The sequence below is a fragment of the Myotis brandtii genome, unplaced genomic scaffold (assembly GCF_000412655.1).
Source record: "Myotis brandtii unplaced genomic scaffold, ASM41265v1 scaffold45, whole genome shotgun sequence".
NCBI classification, from domain to species: domain Eukaryota; kingdom Metazoa; phylum Chordata; class Mammalia; order Chiroptera; family Vespertilionidae; genus Myotis; species Myotis brandtii.
Window position 1 is genome coordinate 1,910,400 of NW_005367209.1, and position 25,677 is coordinate 1,936,076.

The following is a 25,677-nucleotide window of genomic DNA, read 5'->3' on the forward strand; positions in this document are numbered from 1 at the left end:
CACCCCCACCCTCCCTCCCCGCTGGTCTGCTTGCCCCCAACTGCCCCCCTGCTGGCCTGCTCACTCCAAACTGCCCCCCCTGTTGTCCTGATTACCTCCAACTGACCCCCACTGATGGCCTGCTTGTCCCCAACTGGCCCCCTGCTGGTCTGCTTACTCCCAACAGCCCTGCCCCCCACCAGCCTGATCACCCACAACTGCCCTCCCCTCTTGGCCTCTAACCACCTCTACCTAGGCCCTGCCACCATGGCTTTGTCCAGAAGAACGTCCGGGAGGTCTCCTGGAAGGTTTTCCCAGTCTATTAGCATATTACCCTTTTATGAGTATAGATAGAGGCCTGGTGCATGGGTGGGGGCTGGCTGGTTTGCCCTAAAGGGTGTCCTGGATCAGAGTGGGGGTTCCCTTGGGGTGTGGGGAGGACTGGGCAAGGGGCCTGTGGTGGTTTGCAGGATGGCTACTCCCCCATGGGGTGAAGGGGGCGTGGTCAGCTTGGGTGAGGGGCTGAGGGCTATTTTCAAGCTGGCCACACCCCCTTCAGGATGGGGGTTCCTGCTGGGGTGCCTGGCCAGCCTGGGTGAGGGGCTGAGGGCCATGCTCAGGCTGGCCAAGCCCCCCAGTGGGGACCCTCGCCCCATGAGGGTGTAGCCAGCCTAGGTGAGGGGCTTATGGCTGTTTGCAGTCTAGCCACATCCCCTTCAGGATGGGGGTTCCTGCTGGGGTGCCTGGCCAGCCTGGGTGAGGGGCTGATGGCTGCTTGCAGGCTGGCCAAGACCCCCAGTGGGGACCTTCACCGCATGGGTGCGTGGCCAGCCTGGGTGAGGGGCTGAGGGCTTTTTGCAGGCTGGCCACACCCCCTTCAGGGTGGGCGTCCCTGCTGGGGTGCCTGACCAGCCTGGGTGAGTGGCTGATGGCTGTTTGCCAGCTGGCCACAGCTCTGGGCAACCCAGGCTCCCAGACCCTCCTTGAGCGGAGGCCACAGTGGCTGGAAGCATGTAACTGGGATTTATTTATCTTCTATAATTGAAACTTTGTAGCCTTGAGCAGAGCCCACAGCCGGCCAGGGCAGGCGGGAAGCTTGGCTTCCTCCATCGCCAGGGGCAACCCAAGCCTCCTGTTCGCTCTAGCTCCGTGCCTGCTGCCTTCTTGGTTGGGTTTATTTGCATACTCGCTCTTGATTGGCTGGTGGGCATGGCTTGTGGGTATAGCGGAGGTATGGTATATTTGCATATTTCTCTTTTATTAGATAAGATGCTACCCTCTCACTGACCTTTGAAACAATTTTGGTGAATTGATAAATTCTGTTTCAAAAACCTTCTTTGAACTTGTTATAGTAATTTATTACTTTGTCTTGCTCTTTTAATCACTCTTGGTCAACTAAACTTCCCCACTTGCTGTCTTTAATTGACTATTGCTACTTACAGTTTCAATGCCCATAGCTCTCATTTGGTCTGCTCTTTTTTCCGTAATTGAAAGAAACTTCTTTGGATCTGATAAAGCATCCACAATATCTGGGGAATAAATAGAACACTGAGATGTTAATTCTGTTTTACTAAAAAATCCAAGAAAATGCAGCTAATACACTATTCAGAATCCTGGACTCACATTGTGCCCTCTAAGTTCCTTCTCCTTGGACATAAAACAAGTTCATTAAGCAGAGTTAGTTGCTGAAAGCAAGAAATAAGTAAAGCCAGATGTTTCCCTTTGGTTCTCCCCAAATACAGCAGGCAGTACATTGCCTTAGGTTCCTGACTATTTACTTGTGTGACCTTGAGCAAGTCAATTAATGTCCCCAGATTTAGTTTCTTAATCTGTAAATTAAAACTGATACTACCCACCCTGCAGGATATGGTGAGAATTCAGTGAGATGATGAATATCAAAAGTACTTGAAGCATAGTAGATGCCACTGGCATGAAGCTGATTTTTAGATAGAGAACACTAATGCATATTTAAAGCCAATTTTGTCCCATGGTAGATAAACTGAAATATTTCTCCAGTGTTGTTTCAACAATACAGTAAAATTCCATCTTTTATATAATGTCATTTGAAGAGTTCCAAGTACTTTCAAATAGAATTTCATATAATTTTGCATAATTTGCTAATACCATAGAAGGAATGATTATTCTTGTTACCTTAAAACAGTACAAAATTTACAAATTTTAAAAATTATGTTTTATCAATTTCCCCCTAGCAGAATCACTTTCCTAATTACATTCATAAGATAATTATTCTCAGTTAAAATTTTTTCTTTTCCCTTTTATATCAGAAAATATGTTATTTTAATAATATAATAAAAATAATATATATGATATGAATAATAAAAATCTCTCCTGCCAATTCTATACTCAGTGGGTAACTACCATTACCCATTTCTTGTATCCTTATTTTTTTCAGAACTCCATATGGATTTATGGTTTTGTCCACCAATTTTTTTTATTTTTAAACTTCACATATCTTAGAAACACTTCCATATCAGCAATACATAAATACTACATTGTTGCTATTTTTTAAAATACGCTTTTATTGATTTTGAGAGAGAGAGAGAGAGAGAGAGAGAGAGAGATTTATCGGTTGCCTCCTGCATGCATCTGACCAGGGGTCTAACACACAATCTGGGCATGTGCCCGGACCAGGAATTGAACCAGCGACCTTTCTGTGCATAGATGATGCTCACACCGGGCAAGATAAACTACATTATTTTTTAAGGGCTGCTTACATAGTCCATTTTCTGAGTAGCTATAATACCTTTCTAATCCACTTACCTGGCCCACAGCACCCTCTCCCAGCTTCTTTTATGTCTCTCACATCTTCTACTATATGCTGTCGCTTCTAATAGTCTTCTTTTAATTTTTTTTAAAATAAAACACAGGGGAAGGAGGAAGGAAGAAGTAATTTTGGGACTGAAAAATCCTCGTGGCTTTTTGAACCAGCAATCAGGTTTTTAAAGTTGAGGACTACTTGCAGAAAATTTGCCCTCCAGAGCAGCATGCACTACTACAATCAAACAACAAAATAACCCCAATTCCCCAAATCAAACTCTGATGTGTTCCAGTATAGAAAGCACAGCTATACTTACAGCCACATGTACAAGCATGCACACATTTTCGAGCCTGGCTCTGGGAATAGCATAATGATGAGCATCCTACAAGAATGCTATGAGGCAGGTAGTATGTTTGCTTTAGAGGCGGGGAAATGAGAGGTTCTGTCACTGTCCCAAAGTCACCTGTCCAGTAGTGGAGTCAGCGTTTGAACTGTGGGTTAATTTGACGCAATTGCTCTGCTGTACTGTGTCCATTTGGTTGAACAGACTCTGAGAATACTGAAAATCTTTGTTTTCGCTTAATGTTCTTGGCTTAGTTGGAGTTTATAAAATGTTAATATATTTATGTTTAAACAAAATCCTGTGACTTGGTCCAGCTTTAGATTCCTCCCATTGGTCACCTCAGGAAAACCAAAGGTGGTCTTCTGTGGAATGAGGACTAAGATCTTTTTTTGGGAAATTGAACTCTCTTGTGGATTTGGAAGAAACTCCAGGCATGTTGAGAGCTGAGTTCTATTTAAATCTTTTAGTGATACCAGTCGATATCAATGTTTCAATATTATGCCCCCCCCCTTTGAATGATGGTGTAAAATATATCCTTCACAAACATATTTGACAAACTGATTAACAACATAAAATTATATTTCAAAATAAGAAAGAACCTTAAAAAGAATCTAACCTTGCCCTTTTACTTTTAGTATGAACCCTGAGGTTGCCAGTTTTCCTTGGTTTCTTCGAGGCTACCAGGGTTGGCAGCCCTGGAGGAACAGGTTTTCTTAAGCCAGTGGTGAAATATTTTATGATCTTGTAATTTGGGGCCACATATATATGTATACTAAAGACCTGATGCATGAAATTCGTGCAAGAGTAGGCCTTCCTTCCCCCGGCTGCTGGCACCCGCTTCCCTCTGGCACCTGAGACCCGGGCTTCCCTCGCAGCCCCGGCTTCCTCCGGTCTAATTAGCATATTATGCTTTTATTATTATAGATATAGATGTAGGTATATACATATATGGATAAAAATATATAGATATATAGATATCATATTTTGAACCCAAATGTTTAACTTACCTCCAAATCCATCAGGCACATATGTTTTAAGCACAATATTGCAGAAAATTGTTGGCAGTGATAATGGTTTATTTCCCTCATTTCGAAGGGATATGTGTCGATAGCCTGCTTGGAGGCCATCCAGTGGGAGAATCCTCTGGCCGATCAGCCTGTTGTTGTCATCGTACACTGCTATCCTCAAGACTGCCAGGTCAGGGAGGATTACCTGCAAATGAAGAATGGTACTTTTTACTGAGTTTAGGAATGCAGCTCCCAAGAACCACGATTCTAGGAATGAGGATCACATCCACACTGCTTTTCAAGGCCCCTTTATGGTTGAAAATGGACCCATGATCAATCTGCATTCCTAGAGTATGCTGTATAAGCCACAGTGCCCAAGCCATTGAGAAAGGCAATGGGGCAGGTTTCCTGGAAATCACCTCAATGAAAATTTTAGATGGAATGGATGTGAAAGATCACTAGACCAATCCCTGTCATCTTTCCCAATCCCCAACCATTGAAATGGATGAGCAAAAGGAGGCCCTGATAAATAAGTGACTTTCCTTCATCTCAGAGGTAGTCAGCGATAATTGGGCCTGGCAATCGGGACTCTTGACGTCTAATCTGGTGGTCTGTCTGCTACCTGGGCTGCTTCTGGTATCTAATTCTGCCTGTTCTTAAGAATGTGGGGGGGGGGGGGCTGCAAAAAAAAGAGAAAAGAATGTAGAAAGTGTCTCTGAAGAAAAGCTTTATGTATAAAATATAATTTATATATAAATTTGAAGTCTCTCTTTTTTCTTGCATTCCTCAATTTTTAACACATTTTGTGATATTAAGTAGAGTAAGATTGGACAGCTAGAAACATTAACATAGAACCAAGACATCTACTCTTGCCATTCCCAAACTGAATAAATGGACATAAAACCTGAGCTCAGAGAACAGAAACCCTATTCAGATACAAAATAGCAACATTACAAAAGAAATGTTTTTTTAAATATATATATTTTTATTGATTTCAGAGAGGAAGGAAGAGGGAGAATGAGATGGAATCATTAATGATCAGCAGCTTCTTGCATGCCCCCTACTGGGGATCAAGCCAGCAACCTGGGCATTGAATCGTGACTTCCTGGTTCATAGGCTGATGCCCAACCACTGAGCCACAACTGTCGGGCTGTTTTTTATCAGGAGTGCCTTTTAATTACTAGTAGCTAAGAGCAATCCAGGATATCTGGACTGATTTGAGTACAATGTCTAAAGTTAAATGATATATTGATTGCCTATTTCTGCCTAAGGGTGATAATTTTATTCCAACTTTAATAAAATGAAAAGGCAAAAAGCTAAAATTCAACCAACTTCAGTCACTCTATTGTTCCTCATGTGATGAATGGAGGTTTATTACCTGTGAGATTACTGCAAAGAATAAAAACAATAACACAGAAAAGGAAACAAAGTGTTTAATATCAATAATAGATAATTTAACTTCAGTATCCAGAATTGGCATTTGTTTCTGGGGCCAGTAATCTATGTATATAAAAGCCTAAGTGACTGGCCAACAGGCTGGTAGCTATGATATGCACTGACCACCAGGGGGCAGATGCTCAATGCAGGAGCAGAAGCCACCAGCATGGAAACATGGAATAGAGTGATGACTCTCAGAGGGAAGAGGGGGTGGGGAGGTGAGAAGAGATTAACCAAAGATCTTGTATGCATACTAGAGGCCTGGTGCACGGATTCGTGCATGGTGGGGTCCCTCGGCCTGGTCTGTGCCCTCTTGCAATTCAGGACCCCTCGGGGGATGTCGGAGAGCTGGTTTTGGCCCAATCCCCACAGGCCAGGCCGAGGGACCCCACTGGTGCACAAATCCGTGCACCAGGCCTCTAGTATCACATATAAAAACCAAGTTTGGTATCTCCTTACTCATGAAAACAAAAAGCCTCTGCAGTGAAAGTTCTGAATTTTTAGAACTATGTATCAGGATTACTCATTATGACAAAGAACACTGGCCCAAAGGACAACAGACCCGGCTATAACAAACTGAAAAAACCAGGGAAGAGAGAAAGATCACAGGTGTGTATGCAATTTATCCCTCACTCACAGCAGTAGAGCAAGTGATAGTGTGGGGTTTGCATGATAATGGTATTCACATCACAGGGAGAACCTAAATCCCCAAATAACCTGTTTCATTGTCCCTACATCAATCTCCCCTAAACAGCTTTCTGTAAATGAGATGGTCCATTCTGAGGTGAATAATCCTTATGCATTAAGACAAGAAACCGATTATCTGTGCTGCATGACACACAAATGGAGCAGAAACACCTGGAAAACCTGTGCCTAGAGAAGAAGCAAGAAACCATTTTTGTCAGGATAACAGAAAAAGGGAGAGAAACAGACATTCTTAAAGACGACACAGCTAATGAATGAATTTTTCAATATGTTTTCAATTGACAAAAGAGAAACAAAGTGAAAAACAATTACAAGGTTAAAAACTTAATCATAAGAGAATAGCTACGGTTGTTCTTAGGATCAAATTATAGTATTAAAAAGACACCCAAAATACACAAAGTAGCACGTGAAGCACAGACCTGCAGGTAGCAACAGGTATCACACTCTCTGGAGACACAGGACAATACCAACTGCCCCATTTGAAGACATTTATTGGCCTTAATTATAGTGAAACACTACTTGCCCTCCTGGCTAAAGGAACAGTGTAAGTTACCAGCTGCTGCTAGGGCAGGGAGGAACTCTCCCATGCACAATGGTGTCCACAAGCAAGGATGCATTCTCAGCAGATTGCACACCTGGGGCCCAGGCATTGCCACATAGGAGATGGGCTCCTCCAAGAAGCAGAGAAGAGCCAAAAGAAGGATGGGGACAAACAGAAACAATAATCATGACAGCTACAGCACTAAGCCATGAGGAGAAGGAAAAAAAAAGACATTTGGGTTGAATAATTGTTCTTCTATCATGCAGTATCTATGCATGAAAACATGGCTCCAAAGGGAGCATAGTGAGTCTGGCACATTGAAAACGTCCTACCTTCCGAAACACGAATGATTCTTCATTGTAAACTGGATTGAGTCCGTTGTTCATCACCATGCGAGTTCGGAATTCCTTACGTATAGTGTCAGTGGGCAACCCATACATATCCACTTCTACGTATGTGCCAATTTTCTTATCTGATAAGAACTGACCTGATATGACCTATAGCAATAGGACAAGAGAGAGGAGTAAAGTCTGTGTAGTCATCAGAAGCAAAGAATAATCAAGAAGTAATAATCTCTCTGTTCATCTTTAGAAATTTCAATTATTTATGGAAAGAAGGGCTTCACTCTTTATTAAACGAAACATTATTAAGCAACTAATCTATGCAAAAAACTATTCTAGGCAGAGGTACTACCCTGGAGAACTGCCTAGAAAAAGAACAAGGGAAATATATATACAAATCACATACTACAAAGAAATAGTGTCCAAGTATCTTCATTTCACCTAAGTGCCCACACCTATGAAAGGAAGTGATGGGTTTAAATGCCCTACGATCACTTCATAGCTCCAAAATGCTGCCTTACTGCACTTTTACTGAATTCTTTTAAAAGTCTTAAAAAGACACACACAGGAAGAAAAACAATGCCTGTTCTTCTTTATTGATATTGACACCAGTCAGCTACATGGTATATATTTGTAAAGACCAGCATTAAATTCTGTTTATTATTATAAAGCAATGGAAAGATGATTTTCCATTGACTTTCTAAATGACTATAGCCATTTATCGGTTTTTTTCATATTATCCATTATGTAATAATTTTGAAACCGTTTTTTGAGGTATAATTGACATATAATCAACTACATATTTAAAGTGCACCATGAAATCAGTTTGACATATGAGCACACCTGGGAAACTATTACCACAATTAAGACAACAAACATTTCCATCACCCCTCAAGGTTTCTTTGTGCCCCTTAGCAATCCCTCCCTCCAGCTCTGTCCCCTGGAAACTACTGATTTACTATTTGGTCATTATACCTTAGTTTGTATTTTCTAGAAATTTGTAGAAATGGAATAATAAAGTGGGTATTATTTCCACTAACAAACTTTATTTTTTAGAGCAATTTTATGTTCAATTTAGCAAAATTGAGCAGAAAGTAAAGAGAATTTTCATATATCTCCAGTCCTGACACACGCAACCTCCTGGATTATGGATATCTCTCATCAGAGGGGTACATGTGTTGCATCAATAAACACTGACACATCATTATCACCTAAAGTTTATAGCTTACATTACACTTTCACTCTTGATGTTGTATATTCTAAGGATTTGATCAAATGTCACATGATGTGTTATATATTCTATAGATTTGATCAAATGTAACGAGATATTGTATATTCTATGGATTTGATCAAATGTAACATGACATGTTTCACTATTGCAGTACCATATAGACTAGTTTCACTGCCCTAAAATCCTCTGTGCTCTGCCTATTCCTCTCCCCCGCACCCTTCAACACATGGCAACCACCGTTTTGCTTTTTTTCAGGACATCATATAGATGAAATCATACAGTATGCAGCCTTTTCAGATTGGCTTCTTCCATTAGTAATGTGTGTTTGTCTCCTCCATGTGTTTTCATGACTCAATAGCTCATTTCCTTTTAGCACTGATTAATATTCCATTGTCTGGATGGACCACAGTTGTTGTTTTTTCATTCACGTACTGAGGGATATCTTGGTTGCTTCCAAATTTTGGCAATTATGAATAAAGCTGCTACAAACATCCCCGTGTAGGTTTTTGTATAGACATATTTTTCAATTCATTGAGTAACTACGAAGGAGCATGATTGCTGGATCGCATGATAAAAGCATGTTTAGTATGTAAGCAATCACCAAACTGCCTTCCAAAGTTGTGGATTCCATTTTGCATTCCCACTAACAATGAATTAGAGTTTCTGTTGCTCCATATCCTCTATTAGGTACTTTTTTCCTATCTCTTGAATTTCACTAAACATAGCTAATACTTTTACTAGCAGAAAAAAAAATGTATCTCTTAAGAAAAAAGGGGGAATTTCAAGTCAAATTTGAGGGCAACACATGGTTATTGACCCTTGACATTAAACATTTCAAATGTGACTTCTTGAGACTTTTCCAGGACCACCTACCTACACATTTATACTGTGCTGTGAAGAGCAGGGGCCTTACCTGCACTGAGCAAGTGGCTGCTATCACCCCGTCAACAGGAGTCTCAGAGAAAGGATCAAATGTTCGATCAGGCCGTCTCATGAAATCTGGTTTGAGAAGGTACCTGATGGGACAAAAGCACAGAAGGAATTTATTTTATCAGTTGCATTTACAAACTCTAAAACACTGACTCTTCAGGACACTAAATCCTTCTTTTCCCCGTCTCTAACTCAGGAGCTATGCTTTTAGGCATATCTAAAGAACATTCCTAAGGATTGAAAAGAATAACCCTGAATAATCCTAAAGAGGAGCAGAGAAGAAGGAATGTTCTCTAGATTCTAGGACCAGGCACACCTAGGACTTCCTGCTGCTACCATTTTCTCTCGACTTGTTTATGCCATGGACCCCTCCACATACTTGCCCTTATGTGCACAAAATAAAATGGAATGAAAAACCAATGAAATAAGCTAGGCACTGGTTCTCAACCTGTGGGTCGCGACACCTTTGGGGGTCGAACGACCCTTTCACAGGGGTCACCTAAGACCATCAGAAAACACATATATAATTACATATTGTTTTTGTGATTAATCACTATGCTTTAATTATGTTCAATTTGTAACAATGAAACTGGGGGTCACCACAACATGAGGAACTGTATTAAAGGGTCACGGCATTAGGAAGGTTGAGAACCACTTAGCTAGAGTTATCAAAACAGAAAATATGTGATATTCTACTTTATTATGTTTTAACTAATGTGTTAAATTATGAGATGTAATGGAAAGTTTGATAATTACCATAACTTCAAAGTATTGCTAGGCATAAAAATAATGTGAAGATCTGTAACAATAGTAATGTTAGAAAATAGCTGTGATTTAAATTGGTGACAGAGTCACAGGTGCCACTGATATTACTGTGAGTCGCTGCCTGTGTTAATAATCAAAGGAAATCTGAAATTTCAGTTACAGGTGGGTGGAAATAAAGATGTAATTCTTTCTCTATTTCTAGCCAGGGTAACTAGGTGAGCAAATGAAATAAAAGGTATCAGATTGGAAAGCAGTAAAACTATGTCTTTTCACAGATGACAAGATCTTGGATATAGAATCTACCAAAGGAATCTACTAAGAACGATCGGAACTAGTAAATGAGCTCTTGATAATTTGTGAACAAGGAGCCCTTTGTTTCCATTTTGCATTAGTTCCTGGTCCTGCCTGATGTTTTCTGACACAGGACATGCATTTGGTACCAGTCTGCATGGTGGACACAGGCACAGGCCTAAGTCCATGGCAAGTGGAGGGTGATTCGGGCAATAGGCCCGTCCGCCCTGTGGAGGTACCCGGGCAGAGAACCACGTGGCGGGAAGAAGAGGTGGCAGTGTGCCTGCTGAACCCACAGCTGCGGAAACATTTCATCTTGACTGGTTGTTTTTTGTGATAACAAGTAGATATTCAACCAGAGAGGCCAAGAACTTTCTGAGAGTCCATTACAGACGGGATGATACTCCATTGGGTTAGTTTAGGGTTTTGTGGGCAGCAGTTTGGGGTTATTTGCCTGTAGTGCTGCTTGGGGAGAGATGCATGGAGAAAAAAAATGGCCACACAGTGTTTTTCATCTCTGTAGAATTTTAACTTTACATTTTCATTTAATCTTTCACCACTTTAGTGGAATTAACATTTCCTATTTTATACTTGCTTCATTGATTTTAGAGTGCTATTTATGACATGCAAACAAATGAAGAGAAAATAAAGCTTTTCTCCTGCCTGAATTAAATGCAACTTGCCACCCATCATGTCATCATATATTAAATCAAACTTATTCCTTTATTTGTCCCAGGTAAAATACACATCTTTTTTAAAAAATATATATTTTTATTGATTTCAGAGAGGAAGGGAAAGGGAGAGATAGAAACATCAATGATGAGAATCATTGATTGGCTGCCTCCTGCATGCTCCCTACTGGGGGTCAAGCCCGCAACCCAGGCATGTGCCCTTGACTTGAATCAAACCTGGGATCCTTTAGTCTGCAGGCGGGTGCTCTGTCCATTGAGCCAAACCAGCTAGGGCTAAATACACATCTTTTTAAAAATATATATTTTTATTGATTTCAAAGAGGAAGGGAAAGGGGGGGAGAGAAACATCAATGATGAGAGAATCATTGATCAGCTGCCTCCTGCATGCCCCCTACTGGGGATTTAGCCTGCAACCCAGGCATGTGCCCTTGACCAGAATCGAACCTGGGGCCGTTCAGTCTGCAGGCTGATGCTCTATCCACTGAGCCAAACCGGCTAGGGCTAAATACACATCTTTCATGTCCATTTAATGTCCAAATGAGCAGGAATCACTGTCTGTCCTAACTATATCAATTTCTACTATTGAATTTAAAATGAGAAAGTTAAACTCTAGTGTGTATGACAAACTGCCTAACTTATGGTTAAATTAAAAAAAAACACACACACCTGTAAAACTGGAGATGAAGAATGTATATTTGCAAATGTAATCTATCCAGGGATTTCATTTGTTTCCATCCCATCCCTCAAACCCAGCTTAAGTTCAGCAGTCTCTAATTAAAAATGACATGGTTTCATTATGGCTGTGGCATGGAGAGCCAGAACACGGTGACAGCAGTTTAAATCACATTACTCACCCGCACGATCCATTATACTCAAATTTTCCCTGATTCAATTGCATCGCTAAATCTGTCAAGAGACAAAAATAATTTAGCATCTCATCTCCCCAGACAAAGCAGACCTTGATGGGGTGATTACACAATGGAAACCAGATCCCGATCCTAGGCTGAAAGGTCTTTTTAATACCGCAAGGTCCTACTGTGTCTGTGTAAACACACAACTCTCACGCCTATGTTGAAATGACCTTGTGTTTAATTTAAATTAAACATATAATGTGTTTTCATAAAGATCATGCTAGCATTGCTTTAAAATTTGGATTCACTATATGAATTCAGGTAGAGTTGAGAGTACAGATGTCCAACATGATAGAGCTGGAGAGGATGTGCCTTATGACCCCAGAGAAAGGTTTCCCTGGAAATACCCAGTATGTTGTGTGTAAATATAAAACTCCATTAAAAAATAAACTAGGTAAGTATCGTGTAAAAATAAGTGACTTCAGGGGAATTCTTCTAGGGGGGTCTACACAGGCAGGGCATGGCGTATGGTTTTTCTCTTGTGAGCAGACACAATCTTCATTCTTTCTCTTCAACAGCAAAAGAAATGGGTCAACTGATGAAAAATTTCCTTCTTCAAAATGTTGTGGTTAAACCTAACATTACAGAATAAAACATAAGCTGACCTACTGAATAAACTACCTTAGGATCATTTCATCCATATAATGGACCCTCTGATAAGTGAGAATATAACGTTTTTAGGAAGTAAGATTATTTTGTCTCTGCTAGAAAGCCTTAGGATCATTTCATCCATACAATGGACCCTCTGATAAGTGAGAATATAACATTGTTTTTAGGAAGTAAGATTATTTTGTCTCTGCTAGAAACACTCTCGGATTGTCCTGGCACCTGGTCATGGTTTAGTGTAGCAAGGACTGGACTGATGGGCACGCTGCATAGAAATTTGACTCCAACTTCCGGTCACTGAGGAGAGTCTACCATTGGGTGGGAAATAGAGTCAGGTCACATTCATGCCAAATGGACGGAAGTCAAAGGACCGTCAATCAGTCCAGACAATAGAAAACACAGGGAAGAGAGATTCTCAAAGTGTGGCAGGCAGATCAGAGAACGAACATGCCCCAAATTGGGAAACATGGGAGGTGCCCTCATACAGCAAAGAACTGAACAAGAAATCATTGCTGTGCTTTGTTTTACCAATAGTAAGGGCCATGCTGTGGAAGTAAGCATAAAAAAGTGAATAGGTTTTGTGACATATTTTTCATCTGTTTTAGGTAAGCATCTAGAGCCCATTACTTTTCTATTTCTAACCTTAAAATTGTGATCCTAGGCTCATCAGCAAATCTCAAAAAACATTAAAATTTGTTTATGCATTTATAGAAGTTCTCTCCTCTCTTTCCAGGAGAGGTGAAATCATATATTTGAAACCTGCCTTTGAGTACACATTGAAGGAATGAGTTATACATTATACCTCTAAGAACATACAGCTATCTACACACCATGTCAGCAGTCTACCCCATAATATCCTGCACTTTGATGGTGAGGTGCCATGGTGTCATTGATAGCTGCTGAGTGTTAACAGTGGGAAGGTACTTTCCAAAGGAAAAATGAGTCCTAGTTACTGTACAAAGATACTTAAATTCTTCACATTTAATTCTTTTTCTGGAAATGAAGATAAATTTGATCCAAGAGAAAAATTAGAAATATTATGGAATAGGGGAAAATGTTTAGCAGAGTAATCATGACATTTACAAAAAGAAATTCCATTTAAATCAAAATATTTTATCTTCTGTCATTGTTTTGTTGCTCTATTTTGAGTTTTTATTTTCTCACCATTACATAAATTCAACACATTGTTTTGCCATATGTCTGCTTCCTTTAAAAAATGCCCACAGCTAAGTGATGGCAGCTGTTGGCACCATCCTGTCAGAGGGTTCTCCTGGAATTCGAGGTTACTGGACATCAGCTCCTACCTGGGGTTTGATAGTTCAGTGAAACCATCTGGCAGCCAGCGTTCCAGAAAATCTGAGGCATGTAATTACTGGAATCCACTCGGCCTCCCTTGGGGTAAATACGACTCATTTGCCTTTTGTTATAACTGTGTAACTTATTAAGGAAAATGGAAAAAAAGCTTATTCCGGCAGCAATAAATAAACAACAAAGAACTAAAACAACTAAGGTCTAGATCAATAATGACAAACAAACAGAGAGCAAATTTCACATTTGTAAATAATGTTTCAGAGAAAAACCAGGTTGCTTTGTGGATTAAGAAAACAATTCGCATTTGGGCACTGTGGTCTTTCACACATAATATTTTATTGGCTCTACAACCACAATTATGCATTAGCCACTTATCTACTTTAGAGATTCCCGTCAAACCAAAGGTGCACCAACCACTCATTCCATAAGGATACTTCACAAATTCAATCGCATGTGTCTTCAAGTAGCCTAGACCGACTGACTCGTTAAAAGAAGACATGTTATAATGAATGTTGCGTTCTGTAAAGAAAAGCAAAGATGCACTCAGAAACCCTCAAAGAAGGACAGACAAGCAATAAATATAATTATACCCTGAACCATGAGACTTTGCAGGCAGACATTCCATTATCATATCAGTAACTCCTATTTTCATTAACATCCTATGGATAGACAGCTGACTTAAAAAAAAGTGGGATGAATTAAATGTGGAGTCATTAAGCAAATTATATGTACACAATTGCCACACACAGCCACCCATGAAATATGTATATTGGATGATGATGATAATGATGATGATGGCTTCTTTAGCCCAGAAATAATTAGGAAATATTGTAAAATACTTTACACATTTTTGGAGACGATCTTTTGATGAAAAGAGGTTTTATGAAGTATATTTAATGCAAGAGGATATACTCTTTGAGTGTTAACAAGTCCAGTCCCCCAGAGCCACCTTGTGGCAGAAGTAGGGAATGACAACACAAATGCCACCACATGCCAAGGACATGTGGTCTGTGAAACAAAAATAAGGTGAGGTGGAACAGGCCTCATACCCAGAAAAGGAAATGGCAACAAGTCAGAGCACAGCTCATCCGTGTAACAACAGCAAAGCAGACAAAAAAGGCAGTAGCATTTAACCTTTGGTGTTACCTTCAGCCACATGGAAACCTTGAAACTTTACCGGCTGTGCATAGTTGATCATTGTGGACAAATACGGGTGGATATTAGTGGTAGCACCTACATATTTATAAGATGCCATCCATGCCTGCTCATCTTCTACGGTAACCAGGCCCTACGAGCACAGTGGAGGGAACATACATGTTGGTGACTTCAGGACTCACAGGGATATGCTACAGACTTCCTCACTGACGATAATTTACACACACACACACACACACACACACACACACACACATAAAAATAAAGACTCTCTCCTGGCTCAATTACAATAAAGCAAGCATGTCACACTCGTGGCCGGCGGGCCGCATGCCTCATTTCAATAAGGCATGTTAATATACATTGTAGTTCCAAATAACCCAAAAGGATTATCTTACATTTTTAGGACATTTATTAGATTTTCAAAGGGACTTTATAATATTCAAGAAACTATATTGAGGTTCACAGCAATACTATAAAATATACATAGCAGGAATTAATTATTCTTATTTTCATGACTGGAGGCACAAAGTCAAAACAGTGACTCTCCAACGTCAGTGTTCAGCAGGATCACCCGGAGGGCCTTTTAAAACACAAACACTCCTGGGCCCCACCCTCAAGAGTTTCTGATGAAATGAATCTAGGTGAAGGCCCAAGAATTTGCATTTCTAACTAGCTTCCAAGCTCCTCTGGGGGTCCCACTTTGCTTAACACTGCTCTAGGATTTAAGCAACATACATAGTAGTTTATGGTCTTTGTTTTTTTAAAAAGCTTATTCTTAATATAATCTAATAACCTACTACACAGGACACTATCGTATTGAAATACTGAAATTGTATTATTTTGCATAGAGAAAAAATACTTCAGTTTATTTCCTGGTAAATCAGAAAAAAACCCAAAAACCAAAAACCAATGCTTTCAAAAGTGAGCAACGTTTTGTTGAGAATTTTGAAAAGCTAAATTTCCTGCACAGATTGCTACAGGTAGATAAATTGCTTAGGCACATGAATCAGCTCTTCAGTTTTTTTTTTAAAATGGGCTTATCTTCTGATGACTCATTCTAAATCATCAAACTGATTTCACAAATAAAAGCCTCAGATAAAAATCAAATAATATATGTTATTGGTGTGTTTATTATTTAAATGGGCTTATCTGATGACTTGACATTCTAAATCATCAAACTGATTTCACAAATAAAAGCCTCAGATAAAAATCAAATAATAATAGTTATTGGTGTGTTTATTTAAATCATTTTTTTCATATGTGCCAACCCCCCTAATAGGGCAGAGGCCAGTCTGATTTTTTCTTGTGTGTTTAATAATAAGTAACACCAGTATCCTGTGTTGGACACTGGGCTGAATTCCTGCTTGCAATGTCATTATTGCATGCACTATGCATTAATCACATGTAGGAGAAATTAGAGTCCTACCCACTGACCACCTGAGAAGACTGAGGCCTTGAGGATTAAAATAACTCAGTCACAGCTACTTAGTTCATAAAAAGCAGTGATCAAAGGCCAACCTGTCCATTGTTTATCCCAATACCTTATGATATTATGATATTAGAGAATTTCACAAAATCCTGGGAGAGGATTAGGATTAGACTTATCCATAATTAGTCCAAATTTAATATCTTAATATCTTCTTACACAGTAAGAAGACAGGGTCTTACTCCAATATGATAGGAAACCATAGATAGCAAGACAGTATTGTCTAAAGCTCTGAAGTATGGGAATCAAATTACAAGGCAAATTTCTGCCCGTGACTGCCATGTCTCACTATTGTAATAAACCATATACATGTACTAAATAAGATTGCTTTGATATCAGGAGGAACTCTGAAGAAGGTAAAATAAACTAAAAATAGAACTTTCCTTTCCTTACAATAAAGTCAATATCTAATAATGTCAAATGAGCTCCCAGAATGTGTGCAATATGAAATTAACAATTTCTCAGAAGGCCAGTGTAGTCAGAATGAAGATTTCCTTTCTATTTCACTACAGTATGTACTTGCTGACCAATTATTATTAGGTCATTTGTATTTTCAAAGTCAATGTGTTGATGATCATGTACTCCTGTTCTAGGAATGACACCTCTAATCCAGCTAAGAAAATGCACTAAATACTTATTTTTTTGGAAAATCATCTTATTCATCTGCCCTACTTTTGTGATTTCATTGGGATGTAACCATTTCACTGCTATGATTATTTCTTTCTTTTAAAGACTCTTAAAATTAGATGCATCAAGCATGTAAATATTATACCCATAAACTGTAAGCTGGACATTTCATGGGGCAGGGGAAAGATAGAGCAATAACACTTAGAACATCATGTTCAATATTAGGAGGCCACATATGGTGTCTCGTAATGAAAACAAAATGCACCAGGAAATTATTTTCTTACCTTTTTGTTGTTTTCATGTTCAAGGTCATCAGAAACCTAAATGAAAGAAAGAAAATGATTTGTTTACTTCTCTAAAGAGCAAAATTCCAAATTTGCCAGCTATACACATGCCCACATTTAAATAAATATGGGTAAACTTGTTATTCTACTTATTTGTTAAGATGGGAATTTATCAATGACATAAAGCCATGGACAAGAGCAGGTACTGAAAAGATACTGTTTCATAGACCATAAAAACTCATTTTAATGCTGTCTCCCTCCTTTGCTGACGGTTTTCATCTATTTAGATCCTTCCTAATGGTAATTTAGTTAGTGATTTAGTTGTGGGGCTTGGGAAATAATCAGTGTGGTTACCTCCCCTGATATGTAAAGGGCACTAAACATGAAAAATCATTCTTCAGCATTCAACACTCATGTCTGTATATTGATAAAGGCTTTATGTAGTAAAGCAGCATAAAGGCAAGCACTGAGTGTTCGCAGGGATCCAATAGTCTGAGAGCAGTCGAAATTCTCTATCAGAAAAGATAAGGTATAATAGCAGTATTCCTTCAGCTTTGCTCAGCAGACAGATACCCTCCCATTTTCCTACAGCCAAATGTACCTATCACCTACCTGCATTTCCATCCACTGTCTTCAATAGTTAAGAATCTCTGCTCCAATCAAAGACCACACCTTCAAGTCACCATGATCCCACAGGCAGTTAGCCCCTCTCTCTCCCACAGACTTGATCTCCCCTCTCTACTTGCACCATTTCCAACAGTTGGCAAACTCCAGCTCATTCATCTTAAAAATAATACCCCCTAGACTCCTCAGGCTACCTTTAACCACCAGCCCATTTCTTACTCCTCTTTATAGCAAAGCTACTCAAAAGTATAGTTTCTACTCATTCATACCTACTCTAGTGGCCCCCACCACTGCATTGAAACTTCACTTTTCCAGGTCGCCACTGTTCCCAATCCAATGGACACTCTTGAGTCTGCTTAGTTATTCAACAGGATCATCAAAATCAATCACTTTGCCAGGTGCTAGGGGGCTGTTGAGCAGTTTGTTGGTCAAAGGATATAAACTTCTAGTTATAAGATAAATACATCCCAAGGACTGAATGTACAGCAGTGACAATAGTTAACAGAACTGTTTTATATACTTGAAAGGTGCTGCAAGGTCAGATCTTAAATATTCTCACCACATGAATGACAAGGTAATTATGTGAGGTGATGGATGCGCTAACTAACCTTACGGTACACCTTAAACTTACACAATACAAGGTGGGGCAAAAGTAGGTTTACACTTGTGAGTACATAAAACACAGAGTTTATTCTTATATTATTGCATTATTTTCCATATGAACAACTGGAAACTTCTTATGCCCCGCCATGTATTATGTCCATTATATCTCAATAAAGCTAGGGAAAAAGATCAACCACTCGGTCTTTCTCTCAACACTGTTCTCTTGGCTTCCTTGTTCTCATTGTCTGGGTTCACTCCCACTTCTCTGGCTATATTTTGCTCTTCTTTACTGGCCCCTATTCTGTGAGTCTCCTTTAAATAGGACCTCCATTTATGCCTCTTTCCATGAAGCATCTAAATTATTTCCAGGGTTTCAATAATATCTTCTGAACTGCAAATGTATCTCTCTAGCCCAACCTCTCTTCAAGTTCTAGATACAGGTGATGATGTTGCTAGTGATGATGATAATGACAATGGTGAAGATGATCATAAGACTTTTATAGACGTTTCAATGTGTCAGGCACCATTCTACGTTCTTTACATATACTAAACCAATTCACTCTTCATCATGGGCCAATTATGACCTTCATTTTTCACATGAAGAAACCAAGGCACTAAGAGATTAAGGAACTTACCAAGGTTATACAGTTAGGAAATAAACCCAGGGTCAGATGTAAATGCTATGTAAACACCTAGAAGGCACCTTAAGTATCTCACAGGCCTGTCTTACTTGAAACTCCTGAATTCTTTCTCTTCCAGTCTTCCCCAAGGTTTACCCAAGTCCTCAAACACAAATCTTAAAGAGTCATCTTGCTTTCCCACTCCCACATCTCTCTCACTTCCCCACATTCAATCCATCAGCAAGATGAGTCATTTTTGCTTCCTCAATAGATCCTGAACCACTCAATCCTCTGTACTTACTCTCCCGTTAAACCCTCAGAGGTCTGGCCTTGTATGACAGCCTAGCCTACCTGCTTTTCCTGCATGCACTCTGGCTTCCTTCTAAACTCCTCTCCATATGGTAACCGTAGTGATTTTAAAAAGCTCCTACTAGGTTACATTGTGCTCTCCTTTAAATATTCTCATTGGCTTCACATCTCACTTAAATTAACACCTGAGTTTCTCACGATGGCCTCCCAAACCCTGCATCATCTAGTTCGCACCTACATGTGCAATCTCATCTTGTTTCACTCTACCCCTCACTCAGTTCACTCTGGTTACACTGTCTTTGTTGTTACTCTTGTGGTCCCTCTGCAAATAAAGTTATTTTTCTATTTCTGTGCATGTCTGGTTCCTCTTTACCCTCTGGGTTCTGATTTCTTTATTCCCTCCATATTAGTCTCACTTTTAGTTTCATAATAGCACTTTTCACAAATTATAATCATATAATTGACTGTTTACTTGTTTGTTGTCTATTTCCCACTCTCTTCCTATAAACTCCTATCAGACTATACCCTCTATGAGGGCAGAAACTAAGTGTGTTTTTACCTTTCTGGGTTGTTATAGCCTATACTGTGCCTGGCACATAGTAGGTACACAAAAAGTATTTTTCTTGCTGAGTGGTTGGCTAGATGGGAATATTTTTATGCTTACTCTACATTAGTAGGGAGATGAGCTATCTATCTAGTAGAGCTGGTTTTTGTAATGAGGGCTTGCTTGTGATGATCAGGGATCATTTTCCTAATGATTTCAACAGGCTCACCTTTGCCACTAGGATGCTGCTGTTGTTGTCTCCCTATTCAGTGTGCTGCAGGAATTTTTAAAACATGTGATACCTGACTTATTTAGTTGGGGGCACTACCCTCTTTTCCTTTAGATTGTCAAATAAAGAATGACAATAGCCAACCCAACATCAGCTGTCTGATCAAAATTACAGAATACCTATTTTTTTTGCCAGCTCAATATATATATATTTGGTGTGTTGCAGAATTTTAGTTAATTAGTTTTTGTGTGCCATGAGATGAAAAACGTTGAAAATCACTGACCTACAATAATGCAACAAACGAAAGTGTTTAAAGGTTTAAAGGATACTGGGTAGCAGTCAATACTAGGGATGATTAAAGAGCAATTTAAATGTCTCTCCTAACTTAATATTATGTGTATCTTGAGTTCCGATAGTAATCTGGCCACCGGATTTAGAAGAGGAATTATAGGCTACTTTAGCCTCTTGTGGTGGTTACATTTCTAAAATTGTATAACTAACAGCTGCTGCCTCTTGAGAACTATGAAATAAAGGGGACACCAAAATGCTGACCTTCTTGACACTATTTGCAACAACTTCCTTGTGACCCAAGTCATCAAGTTCGCTTCCAAATTTGTATTCAGGATGAGCTTCTTCCTCTTGGTCAACTGCATGAAAGACAAAAGAAATATCCATGAAGCCACATTACCACCAAGCAATCAGACCTTCTCCGTCATCGTGGGGGGAACATAAGCCCTTTTAGAGGAGAAGGAAGCTAAAAGCAAATGAGAACATTGAAATATGCAGTTTTTTTCGAATAAAACTCACTAAACTCTTAACAAGGAGCATATCTTGTTATTTGTTCTTTCTCTTGCATCTAGCATGGTATTGGACATGATTAATGCTTAATAATGTATTCTTAAGTGAATGATGATTTCCATCCCATACACTAACCCTAAAAGTGAAAGCCTCAATGCCTCAAGAATACCTGTAACTCATAAAAATTATATTTTGATCTTTCGTGAGATCTAGAGAAAAAAGAAGATACAAGAAAAGGAAAATACATTTGATAATTTTGAAAAAGGAGACAAAAATGACCACAAGTTATTATGTGACAGAAAAAAGAAGAAGAAAGAAACAAGACGAGCTTGGAAGGGCTGTATTGCTCCTGTAGGCCACTTGTCAAACCTGGCTAAGGTTTCAAAGGCTCTGAAGTCATTTCTCAGGCTCATGCTAGGGGAGGAGCTAGAAGTGGGGGCTAAACAAAGTGGGAGCACTCAGTCCATGGCCCAGGCTATAAAAGGAGGCACAGACCCATTGGGTCCATGGCCCAGGAAAGTGACAAGAACTCTGGTACCCACCCAAGTCCATTAGTGGAAAAAGAATCACTCATTAGAAAAAAATTTGATTAAATTTTAACAGAAATAATCACGAGGGATAGTATAGATGTAGGGAAGTAGCTGAGAGGATAGAATAATCCAATTGAATTTCTCTTTAACTCATTGTACGCCATAAGCGTCTATACAGACCTTCCCCAAACACCATGAGCATCTATAAAAAAAAATGTTTTCCCTAAGTGGCAGCCCTGACCAATTTTAAAATCATTTTTCGTGAGTATTTTCAGCTGAAAATATTCAAGAACACCCGAATTGTGAGTAATATATTTATTTTTATAATATTCATTGCGAATTGATTTTTTAAATTAAATTCAAAATATCGTGGCATGTGGGGATAGTTTCCGTTTTGGATGCGTGGTAGTTAACTGGTTAAAGACTTAGGAATGTCTCACATGCTGGTGTGAGATCTGGATTCCCATGATTCCCTGAAAAGAATTTGCCTAAAACCTAGCCAGAATCCTTGAGGGACCTGTATTGTAAAACAACAGTGAAATAATTTCTGAATACGGACTCACAAGGGAGGTTAGCAGACCCATAACAATTAGAGCTATTTTTCAAAAGCATGTTTAAAATGTGCGAAGGAAAAGGCAAGAACAGGAGTAAATGTAAAACGATTGCACTGATTCAAAGATGCATTTCCCACCCCCACAACATTTTAATATAACTGACATTGCAATGTTTCCTTCAATTGATGGTATTTTAAAATTCATAGAAAGCATTTTTCTTTCTTAGTCCAAATAAAATAGTGGTGTCTTTTAACTGATGTTATATTGGATTTGGAATTTGAGAGACTGCTTAAAGCAAGGTGCTATTTCAGGCAAGGTATGAAGGTGAGGCCATGGAGACACACACCCTCCTCTTGTGGAACTGGTCTTCTGGTGAGGGGATATTCTCGAGGCAGATGATTAAAATCAAAACAAAACAAAAAACAGTAGGTCATATAGGCTTTGGGCAGGAAAAAGAGAATTTGGAAGAGCTAGACTAAGTCTTAATCTAGTCTAGTATATTTATTTTACAGAAGAAATAGATTCAGATATATGATTTGACTTGTGAAGCCACAGAGTAAGATGTGGATTAGATTTCTCCAGATTCTTAGCACAATGGTCTTAATGTGACACTGGGTTTCCATGACCCACAGTCTATAACAAACGATTTTGAAACTTCCCACCATCACTATTAAATTTTCATTTCATGTATCTCTAGCCCAGCGGTTCTCAACCTGTGGGTCATGACCCCTGAAAATACATCCTGCATATCAGATATTTACATTACGATTCATAACAGTAGCAAAATTACAGTTATGAAGTAGCAACGGAAATAATTTTATGGTTGGGGGTCACCACAACATGAGGAACTGTATTAAAGGGTTGCGGCATTAAGAAGGTTGAGAGTCTAGTCCAACTTGCCCAGCCAGATATAAACTACTTGAATCCAGGGGTATGTTTCATACAAGTGGTAGAGATTTAATAACTACTTTAAAAGAGTTGTATGGATGAATGTTATCATCTCTTGAGTGTGCAAATATGTACAGACATGTATAGTTCTGACATTCCCCACTGCTTGTCTCACAGTCCTGGGAGTCATGTGTCCTTCTGAATCTAAATCGGGCTAACGAATGGGCACATGCTTGGACTGAGAGCCTTTTCTATTTCCTACAGCCTCCAAGCAGCCTGCCCTTTTGAACTATGCTTGGTTTCCTCTTACCTGCTGTGTCCAAGTGTTTAAATTAGAGACTCTAGTCATTTGGGTATAGTAGGATCATACTGTGCGGTCAGGGTAATGACAGCCAACTGGTAGACCAGAACTATGACTATATATTATTGAGGGAACCTAAGAATCAAATATATAACTGGTAAAGCAGAAACTTCTATGCCTTTAAAGAGAAATTCAAATGAATCATTCTATCCTCTCAGCTACTTTCCTACATCTATACTATCCCTCATGATTATTTCTGTTAAAATTTAATCAAAATCTCAAGCATATTTTGAAATAACATGGGAGCCACTAGAGGCATATTTTTGTCTATAAGAATAATTAACATATTCATAAAAGTTGGGAAAGTACCCTTAAGGGTGATAAGTGGAATCACACTGATCGTCATTTTAGATTAATGTGTGTTCAAAAGTTCTCACATCATTGACTTTCATCAGTTATATTCTTTCTCCTTAAAACTTTTTTTTAACAGCCATTTTACATATTTGAGTTTTCTTTGTATTCCTGTATATTAGAAGGGCAGGATTGTAAGGTACAAAAGGAGATAAGGCAATTCTAGAATCGAATCTCAGTCCCACTGCTTACCAGCTATGGAATCATGTCAAAATGTTGGTGTAACAATAGTAGTTATTTTTTTCTCTCGTTAGTTTATTCCATTATTCTGCAGTTTGTTTTACTGGATTATAGTATCTAGTAATGCCTTCATGTTTTTGAATACCATCTATTAAGTGTAAGTTAAGAAACTGTTTTTACCTAAGAGTTATCTTTTCAAATTTTACAAGTATTTTACTGAACTTTTGAACATAGCTCTTTCAATATTTTATTCTTAAATCTTGTTTAGGTTTATTATTTGCAAAAACTGTGAAATAATATAGTAGACATTATGGTAGACTATTTTCCAAAGACAGCTACTGTAACATCTGCCTTCCCACCTGCTCTTCTACAATGTGACCTTCCTGCGCACCCACCTCCTGGAACCTGGGTGGGTGCTAAGTCTGATTTGATGCATAGCATAGAGAGGAAGTGATGACATCCCAGGTCCAGATGTAGCTTTTAAATAGTTTAGCAGCTTCTGTTTTCTGCTTCTTGGGGGAAAAAAAACCAGGACCACCGTGTTGTGAGAAGCCCAATCCACATGGAGAGGCCACATGGGGGTGCTTGGGTCAGCAGGCACAGCAGAGCTCCCAGCAGACACAGCTGCCAGACATGTGAGTGAGCCATCTTGGATAACTGGCCCAACTAAACCTTCTGATGACTCCAGCCCCAGATGTCATCTGTGGGCCACTGCATGAGAAACCTCAGGGAGAACTACCAACCTGAGCCCAGATGACCCACAGAACTGAGAAGATAATAGTGTTGTTTTACGCCTCTAAATTTTGGGGTGATGTGTTACACAGTAATAGGTAACCATAGCAGGCATTGATCAAATAATATCAGATATCTTTGGCCTTCTAGACCTCCCCTGCCATATAAAGCTTATGAAAGTAAGTCATTCTGACTTTTCTCTGGGAGTGAAATTGAACCCACTGTTTGCATGTGCAACATAGACCATGGTTAGAAGTTTTTACTTACTAAGGCAGTGATGGAGAACCTTTTGAGCTCGGCGTGTCAGCATTTTGAAAAACCCTAACTTAACTCTGGTGCCATGTCACATATAGAAATTTTTTGATATTTGCAACCATAGTAAAACAAAGATTTATATTTTTGGTATTTATTTTATATATTTAAATGCCATTTAACAAAGAAAAATCAACCAAAAAAATGAGTTCGCGTGTCACCTCTGACACATGTGTCATAGGTTAGCCATCACTGTACTAAGGGGTTATGAATAAGATTAGTTAATTCTTGTATCTTTCAAGTTTTTACCTATAATATTAAACTTTTCTACTCTTGTATTTCAGATGTTTACATAACAAGTATATAAACATATAACAAGTATATGTTTATTTTATACTAGAGGCCCGGTGCACAAAAATTTGTGCACTCGGGGGTCCCTCAGCCCAGCCTGTGCCCTCTCGTAGTCTGGGACCCCTCGGGGGATGTCCACCTGCTGGCTTAGGCCTGCTCCCCGGGGGATTGTGCCTAAGCTGGCAGTGATACACCCCTTGGGGGATGTCCACCTGCCAGAGGGCCGAAGCTGCAGTTGAACATCCACAGAGCTGCTGAGGAGGCAGGAGAGGCTCCCACCATCGCCGCTGTGATGCCGTCAGCCTGGCTTGTGGCTGAGCAGAGCTCCCC

At 39.4% G+C, this 25,677-nt stretch overlaps 1 protein-coding gene across 1 annotated transcript in view; it reads right to left on the reverse strand.

Moving 5' to 3' along the window:
- Positions 1-25,677, reverse strand: part of PLCB4 (phospholipase C, beta 4) — a 290,061-nt gene that overhangs the window by 30,771 nt on the left and 233,613 nt on the right. The window contains 10 exon segments of the mRNA XM_014546473.1: positions 1,420-1,508; positions 4,109-4,313; positions 7,124-7,288; positions 9,277-9,379; positions 11,896-11,947; positions 13,863-13,987; positions 14,304-14,388; positions 15,016-15,157; positions 17,422-17,457; positions 20,903-20,997. Of these exon segments, the coding sequence (XP_014401959.1) occupies positions 1,420-1,508; positions 4,109-4,313; positions 7,124-7,288; positions 9,277-9,379; positions 11,896-11,947; positions 13,863-13,987; positions 14,304-14,388; positions 15,016-15,157; positions 17,422-17,457; positions 20,903-20,997 (1,097 nt within the window).